The sequence below is a fragment of the Nilaparvata lugens genome, chromosome 11 (genome assembly GCF_014356525.2).
Source record: "Nilaparvata lugens isolate BPH chromosome 11, ASM1435652v1, whole genome shotgun sequence".
In the NCBI taxonomy this organism is placed as follows: Eukaryota; Metazoa; Arthropoda; class Insecta; order Hemiptera; family Delphacidae; genus Nilaparvata; species Nilaparvata lugens.
The window spans coordinates 5,499,586-5,507,926 of record NC_052514.1 but is presented as its reverse complement, the minus strand read 5'-3'; the positions used below and the strand labels follow the sequence as shown (position 1 = coordinate 5,507,926).

The window sequence follows — 8,341 nt, the reverse complement described above, 5'->3', positions numbered from 1 at the left end:
AGGGACGGATTCAAAGATCAAAAGGTTATCACCAGGACAAGGCTACTACTTCTAGCAAATAGCTTGATATTAGCAAATATGTATTTATTTATTTATTGAAATATTGAAAGATTGTACAGTATTAATATGTGAATGAATGAGATCATGTATTATAGATGTCGTAATACCTATGTCCTAATACCAATCTTATCAATATTCAACCCACTAGCCGTCAGGATCTCTTCGCTCGCCATATTCGTCTAGCCAGGGGGCTCCGCCCCCTGGACCCCGACTGGATCGTCCAGAAATGAGATCAGCGGGCTCGCTTCGCTCGCCTGCATGTAGACCTCAGCGGAACCTCTGTACCGAATTTGAACGTATTATGTCAATTTGATCTCGAAAAACACCTGTTACTATATCGGCGTATCTTTGGCGAACAAAATTGTTCCACCTCAGCTAAACTTGTGTACTGAATGTTTAATTATATTTCCATCAATTATTGAAAAAGGTGAGGGAACGCAAAAAATCTGAGAAAACGCTATTTTTGGCTAATTGGATAAATTGGTATTTAGGAGGTCCTGGATAAATGCATTTCAATCTTCAACTTGGTGACAACCTAACAAAGTCAACTCAACTTAATGCCAACCTGACAAAATTTTGAGGTACTTTCTCTCTAGATTATAGTTCTATATTAACATATGGTATGGACATTTCAATTATAATTTTAAGATATTGGGATAAGAAGAATATACATGCTAAGAGACGAAATTTAAATCCTTAAAAACCACCCTTAGAGTTAAAATATCGCCAAAAGATTCCTTAGTGCGACTCTAAAGGGCCAACTGAACATACCTACCAAATTTGAACGTTCTTGGTCCAGTAGATCTTTAGTTCTGCGAGTGAGTGAGTCAGTCAGTCTGTCAGTGAGTGCCATTTCGCCTTTATATATATAGATTATTATATTAGGAAGTAAATGATCATTAGTATTTTTAGATTTGATTGGAATAAAATTAAAGAAAGAAAATCCTATTAAAGTTGTACCAATGAATGAACTATGAGTAAGAGCAATAAATATAACTCACTTGAGATTCATGACGTGGAATTCTCAGAGTACTCAGTAAGCTCCATGATATCCGGAGTAACCAGTGCTCACTGCATGTCCCAGGCTGTAGCTGGAGGCCACTCCATGGACCAATGGAGTTCCATATCCATAGCTTGATGGATACGAGCTGTATCCTCCATAGGTGGCTGGGTATCCATAAGAACCATAGGAGCCATAAGTAGCGGGGTATGAAGCCACTCCCACAGGATAACTGTAAGCTGGAGCGGCATGAACCGCCACCGGGGTTTTCACGACTACTGGCTTAGGAACGGCTACAGGAACCGGTTTCTCAACGTACACTGGGTACGGCTGGGGAACGGTGTAAGGAACTGGCTTAGGAACTGCTACAGGAACAGCGTGAGGAACGGCTACCGGGTATGGCTTTTCGACTGCTACTGGGTAGGGCTTCTCAACGGTGACTGGAACGGGTTGGGGTACCTCGACATGGACTGCACGTGGAACATCCACGGGAACCGGGTGAGGAACTGGGTAGGGAACTGGTTTGGTAACTGTGACAGGGACTGGGTGGGGAACGGGAACTGCTACTTTCTTGCTGATGGTGTTCACGGTGATGGGTTGATGGTATCCGTAACCGTAACCTGCTCCATAGGTTCCAAGACCTGAGTATCCTAGACCTGAGTATCCAAGACCTGAGTATCCCAGACCTGAGTAGCCCTTAAGTCCTGAATATCCGAGACCTGAGTAGCCCTTGATTCCTGAGTATCCCAGACTAGAGTACCCCAGACCATACTCGGCTCCATGAGCATAGCCTAATCCTCCATAGCTTCCATAGCCCAGATCGTAGCCTGACAGACCATGTCCGTAGCCTAGTGAGCCAACCAGACCGCGTTTGGTTTGTTTGGTGTCCTGTTTGTCTGCAAGGCTGGCAGAGCACAGGGCGAACAGGAAGATGGAAACCTGCGAAATAAGAAAAAAATACGAAGAGTATAAGTAGAGTTATAAGAAGAGTTTGAAGAAGATGAGTGTCAAAATTGAGAAGAGATCCTACACAAGGGTGTCAAGAGATTCATGCAAGTTAACAAAATGTGGAGGCGATGCAGGATATGATCCAATTCGACTGTTAACAATTGGAAACCATTGTAACATCATAACATGATCATAATATCTATCTTCTATAAGATACTCTCTTATTTCCTTAATTGACCGAGCGAAGTGAGGTCTAAGATTCAAGTCGACGGTTTGGCATTTCTCTTAATGTTTGAATGTTTAAATGTTTATATGTTCATATGTTGCGCATTTACGGCGAAACGCGGTAATAGATTTTCATGAAATTAGACAGGTATGTTCCTTTTTAAATTGCGCGTCGACGTATATACAAGGTTTTTGGAAATGTTGCATTTCAAGGATAATATAAAAAAGGAAATGGAGCCTTCTTCATACGCCAATATTAGAGTAAAAATCAGACTATAGAATTATACATCATAAATCAGCTGACAAGTGATTACACAGATGTGTGGAGAAGCCAGTCTATTGCTGTATTTCCATAAGGTCTATAGCTCCAATCCGTCAGTGAGAGTAGTGAATTTATTATTATCAGGGATAATAATTATCAGTATCATAATCATTGACTCTAATCATGAGTATCAATAGTCAAATTTATTGTATCGTCCATATATCTACAGAGAAAAATCATCCTACTATGAGACTCTGAATGTCATAACATTCAATAATCATTATAATGAAATCGTCATAATAAGCAGTTATTATGGCGTTGAAATAACATTCCACCAAATTTTGACTGACTGTGACGAATCGACCAATCAGATTGCACATGGGCGTGCACTACTAGCCTACTCGCTTGTGATTGATCGATGTTGCTATACGAAGCGATTTACTTCTATTATTAAGGAGAAGGATATGGATTTGTATCAGAATTGATTTTGGAAGAAATCACTCTCCTGGAATTATCTCAGTACCCTTTCAGAGTAAGACTTTGTCTAATACACAATATTCTAAAATTCAATTGTATTTCATTATTTTTACAAGAAAGCTCTGACCTTGAGAGGAAAGCTGAGAATACTTCTTGCACTATTTCTTCCCGAGATTTATATGAAATTCTAGAATAATGTGTAATGATTCTCGATTATAGAATGACAATGTAGTTAAATGACAGTTTGAAATTAGAAATAAAATCAGTGAATAACTTTAAAACGCATCTAAAACAGTCAAAACATAGAGCAGTAAAATCTCGAATTTAATAATCAAATATGATTAACAACACAATTTCCCTAAAAGAAAAGCAACTGAGTACTGAAGATAAACCTGGCGTTCAAGAATATTCCAAAAATGAGAGTAGAAGCTGATAGCTTCGTCATAAAAATCAGACTTTCACGTCGTAATTCAAGTATTGAAAAGTAATCATTAACAATCAGTTTGTATTGGAAAGTAGAGTTGAGGAGTACTATAAATCGTTTCAAGTATTGAAAAGTAATCATTAACAATCAGTTTGTATTGGAAAGAAGAGTTGAGGAGTACTAGAAAAAGCTAAACTATTCACAATCATGGTAAACTCACAAATAATCCTCGAAAGCACAGCAGGTTAAGCCCATGTTTTTTAAAACAGTGTACGATCTTATTAAATTACTCGATCAACATCAATCACATAACTTCCAGAAAAGTAGCCAAGCACAGGCTAAGACAAAATGATGAAAGATTGTAATATTTTTCACGATTTGAAATTCGAAAATGTATTGTGTCTAACTTTCTATAATGAATATTTAACATTATGAAAATTCACAATTGAAAATGGAGAAATTCAATCTTTGATACAACTTGAGTCACTTCATGAACCTCCCAAGTCTATTGGCAAGGTTTTCTGTAAGATATGATACTCTTGCATAGTAGAGTAATCTCTTGTGTTATAAACAGGGAGCATACTGTAAAAAGTAATTTATAAAAATGATGTGATTCATATAATCACATTATAAACTCTCTGGTTATGAATCATTGATACTTTCAGAAACATAACCAGAACTACTGTAATGTGAGAATACATTTTTGGAGGAAATACTTCAAAGATTTAATTTCAGCTCTGACGTTTGAAAAAGCACAAACACGTTGAACAAAAGATGATGTGGGCATCAATGACAATAAACAAAAGTTACAATAATTAATATAAGAGAAACATACAATGTATGTTTTAAGGCTGTGTAAAGGCTAAAATTAAACTTTCTACTCGTGATATTTTTCAATTTTTTTCAATTCGTACATCATCAAGCTGTCAAAATGAAAAAGTTTTCTCAGAAAAAAAAATTTCTGATCATTACTTTTTGAGAGATGAGAGCCTAAAGATTCAATTTTTGGGACAGAACATTTCCAGGATCCAGGACAAGAGTTTTTCCAGGAAAACATTTTTTATCCGATCGTTACTTTTTGAGATATGAGCGCCTAAAGTTTGAATTTTTGGGACAGAACAATTCAAATTCAGTAAGATATAAGATATATCCTTGAGATTTAGAGGATGGATTCTTCATAGCATTGTTGTTCTAGTAAAACAAAAATTTTCTGAAAATATAAATTTTCAAGATAGTTATTCAATTTACTAAAAATAACCAAGAATAACTTTTAGTTGAGTTATTTTTGGTAAATTGAATAACTTTTTCAAAAATTGATATTTTCAGAAAAATTCTGTTTTACTAGATCAACAATACCATGGAGTATCCATCTTCCAAATCTCATGGATTTATAACTTACTGAATTTGAATTGTTTGTCACGAAAATTTAAACTTCAGTCGCTCATATCTCAAAAAGTAATGATCGGAAAAAAAATGTTTTCCTGAAAAAACTTTTTCACTTTGATAGCTTGATGATATACAAATCGAAAAACTTTGAAAAATATCACGAGTAGGAAGCTTATTTTTAGCCTTTGCACAGCCTTTTCAACATATTTTGATATACAATTCGCATGAATCAAATAGATCCTATGAATAGGCCTAATGAGAGACACCTGAGGCCTATTGCATGTTGAAATACAAACTGATAATATTAGTAAATTACTGATATTAGAATAGGAGATTACTAAAATAGGCTAGTATCTTGAATTTTCCTATGCAACAGGGAGGGCTCTGAAATAACCCTTCACTTAGAGAATTAACTAATACAAAGATCAAAAATATATTATGTGAAATATGAAAAATTATTGATCATAAAATTGAAAATTTGAAAAATCAAAGTACCTTCTAAAACTTCATTCTATTACTCACGACATGTTTCGACTTTTTAATGTCATTTCAAGTGCTGAGAAAATACGAGTCGCTCTCGCACACATAGTTAATTATAAACTATTTATGATCTAGAATTTTCATAAAGTAAGACAAACACTCACCTGTAGGTAACGCATCCTACACTATAAATCCAAACTCGTAAAATAAAATGACAATCTACTGTTCAGAGTTTGAACAGTAATGATCCGGTTAAATGACCTAAACACCTTATAAAAGGTTCGAAATCCACCTTGTGGGGTGGGAGAAAGATGTAAACTAGTAGAGTAGGAGCTGATTCAAGTAAGAGAAGGTTGAGAAGGTTGCATGTACATAATATATATACTTACCAACTATATAATGCACTCATTTATTATATTCCACTCTTGGAAAAATATATGTACATAGACCACGGGTTTGAATGTTGTGTAGGCCTACATATATATATGGTTGCAACTTTTCAAGATACAGAAGGTAACTGAATCATGTACTAATGCACTCATTTATATATTCCACTCTTGGAAAAACATAATTATGTACATAGACCACTGGTTCCAATGTTGTTGTGTACATATATCTATAGTTGCAGCTTTTCAAGATACAGAAGGTAATTGAATCATGTACTATATACTTATATAATATATGACTCCGTATATAGCCTACCTAACGAATGTATCTACTATACTTATATATTTGGAATATATACACGTTTCATCCTTACGAACTATATACCTGTTTAAAGTGTGCAGCTTAGCATGATGTATACATGTATCTAAAAGCTTGCAACTTTTTAGAAACAGGTGCAATCTATAACGTCATCTATACTTATATATACTTGTTACATATATATTACTCATGATATATGCTACACATATGGATGGACAACTTGTATATAGTTATATAGGTGTGTGCGTAAGGTTTTGCATTGAGGTCTGAAGCTGGTTACGCCAGGTTAAAAGATGTTGGTAAGGAGGTTATCGCTGAAGACAACGCTATAAGAAGTTGTTTTGTAGAGTGTCGTGTGTTATTCTACTTCTTCTTCTTCTCTTCTTTTCTTCTTCTTCTTCTTCTTCTTCTTCTTCTTCTTCTTCTTCTTCTTCTCTTCTTCTTCTTCTTCTTCTCTTCTTCTTCTTCTTCTTCTTCTCTTCTTCTTCTCTTCTTCTCCTTCTTCTTCTTCTCTTCTTCTTCTTCTTCTTCTTCTTCTTCTTCTTCTTCTTCTCCTTCTTCTTCTTCTCCATCATTAACCTTTCCATTACTTTCTTGTCCTCCTTCTCTTCCTTGTTTTTCTGTGAAAACACCTCTACGATTTTCTTTTCTCCTCCTAAGTAGTGCGTCTTTCTTTCTCTCTTTCTCTTCTACTGTCATTTTTCTTCTTTTTTCCAATCCAACTTCAAATTCTTCTCTCTTCTTTCATTTCCCCTTCTTAGATCGACCATTTCCTATTTTTCTTCTTCAAACTCTTCTCCCTTCTTCTCATTTCCATTCTTAGTTCCTTTTTCAATTCTGTAACATCTCCAACAATTCTCTAACATCTCTAACATCTCTAACAATTCTCTAACGTCTCTAACAATTCTCCAACATCTCTAACAACTCTCTAATATCTCTAACAATTCTCTAAAATCTCTAACAATCCTCCAACATCTCTAACAACTCTCTAATATCTCTAACAATTCTCTAAAATCTCTAACAATCCTCCAACATCTCTAACAACTCTCTAACATCTTTAACAATCCTCTAAAATCTCTACCAATTCTCCAACATCTCTAACAACTCCCTAACATCTCTAACAATTCTCTAAAATCTCTAACAATTCTCCAACATCTCTAACAACTCTCTAACATCTCTAACAATTTTCTAAAATCTCTAACAATTCTCCAACATCTCTAACAACTCTCTAACATCTCTAACAATTCTCTAACTTCTCTAACATCTCTTCTTCCCCTCCTGCTCCTCATTTCTCTCACCTCCTCTATCTCATCACTCTCCATTTATCACCTGCCTTTTTATCACGAGTTTCCTCATGTCTCTGCCTTTTCTATCATGTTATTCTCATTTCTCTCCTTCCACTCTGCTCTCCAATCACCACCTTTTCTTTTTTTCAACTTTCTCCTCCTCAATCACACCCTTTTGTCATCTATCATCTCTCTCTCTTCTGGTAGAGAGTTAGTGAGAAGGATATTTTTTTAATATTCTTTCCAAAGAATGGACATTGATATGTCCAAAGCTCCGCCAATTTATGTAGATGCATAACAATATTATCTATTTTTATTCCAAATTGCTTTTTTCATATCATATACAGTTCAATGATTTTTTCTTAGTCTATATTATTTAAATTCATCTATAATTTTGCTATATTGTAAGCTGTTGTATATAAGTGTATAAGCCAGTATATATTGTAATCTACATAAATGAATTAAACAATCAATGTATGCTCCACCTGTCTCATCTTCTTATAGTTTCCTTTCCCACTCGATCTACTTCTCACTCTTCATCCTTTTTCTTCCCTCCTCCTTCTTCTTCTTCCTCTTCTTTCTATTTTTCTCCTTTTTCTCCTTTGCATTTTTCTCCATCTTCTCCTTCTTTTCCTCACCCTTCTTCTCTTTCTTCTGATTATTATAATTTCATCCTTCTCCATCTCCTTCTTCTTCTTTTTCTTCTTCTTCTTCTTCTTCTTCTTCATCTTCTTCTACTTCTCATCTAGTTGAATTAATGAAATTAACGTTTTGGTAGAGAGTTAGTGGGAAGAATACTTCGAATATTCTTTTCAAAGAATGGACATTGATTTATGTTATTACAAATTGTTTTTTTTTCATATCATATACAGCTCAATAAGCATTTTCTTAATTTATATTTTGTAAATTCATCTATAATTTTGCTGTATTGTAAGCTATTGTATATAAGTGTATAAGCCAGTATATTATATTGTAATCTACATAAATAAAGTACTCAATCAATCAATCAATCTCCTCTACCTTCCTCTTCTCACTCATTCTATCTCCATCTACATCTTCTTCTCATCTCACCTTGTTTCTCTTCATTT

At 34.8% G+C, this 8,341-nt stretch overlaps 1 protein-coding gene across 1 annotated transcript; it reads right to left on the bottom strand.

The window, feature by feature from the left end:
• Positions 1 to 1,086: 1,086 nt before the first annotated feature.
• On the bottom strand, positions 1,087 to 5,577 carry LOC111062130 (BCL-6 corepressor-like protein 1). Its single transcript, XM_039437467.1, has 2 exons — positions 5,427 to 5,577; positions 1,087 to 1,999 (listed from the first exon to the last, which is right to left on the bottom strand). Exons 1-2 carry the CDS (start codon positions 5,439 to 5,441, stop codon positions 1,094 to 1,096), a joined length of 921 nt encoding a protein of 306 aa, XP_039293401.1. The 5' UTR covers positions 5,442 to 5,577; the 3' UTR covers positions 1,087 to 1,093.
• Positions 5,578 to 8,341: the final 2,764 nt, after the last annotated feature.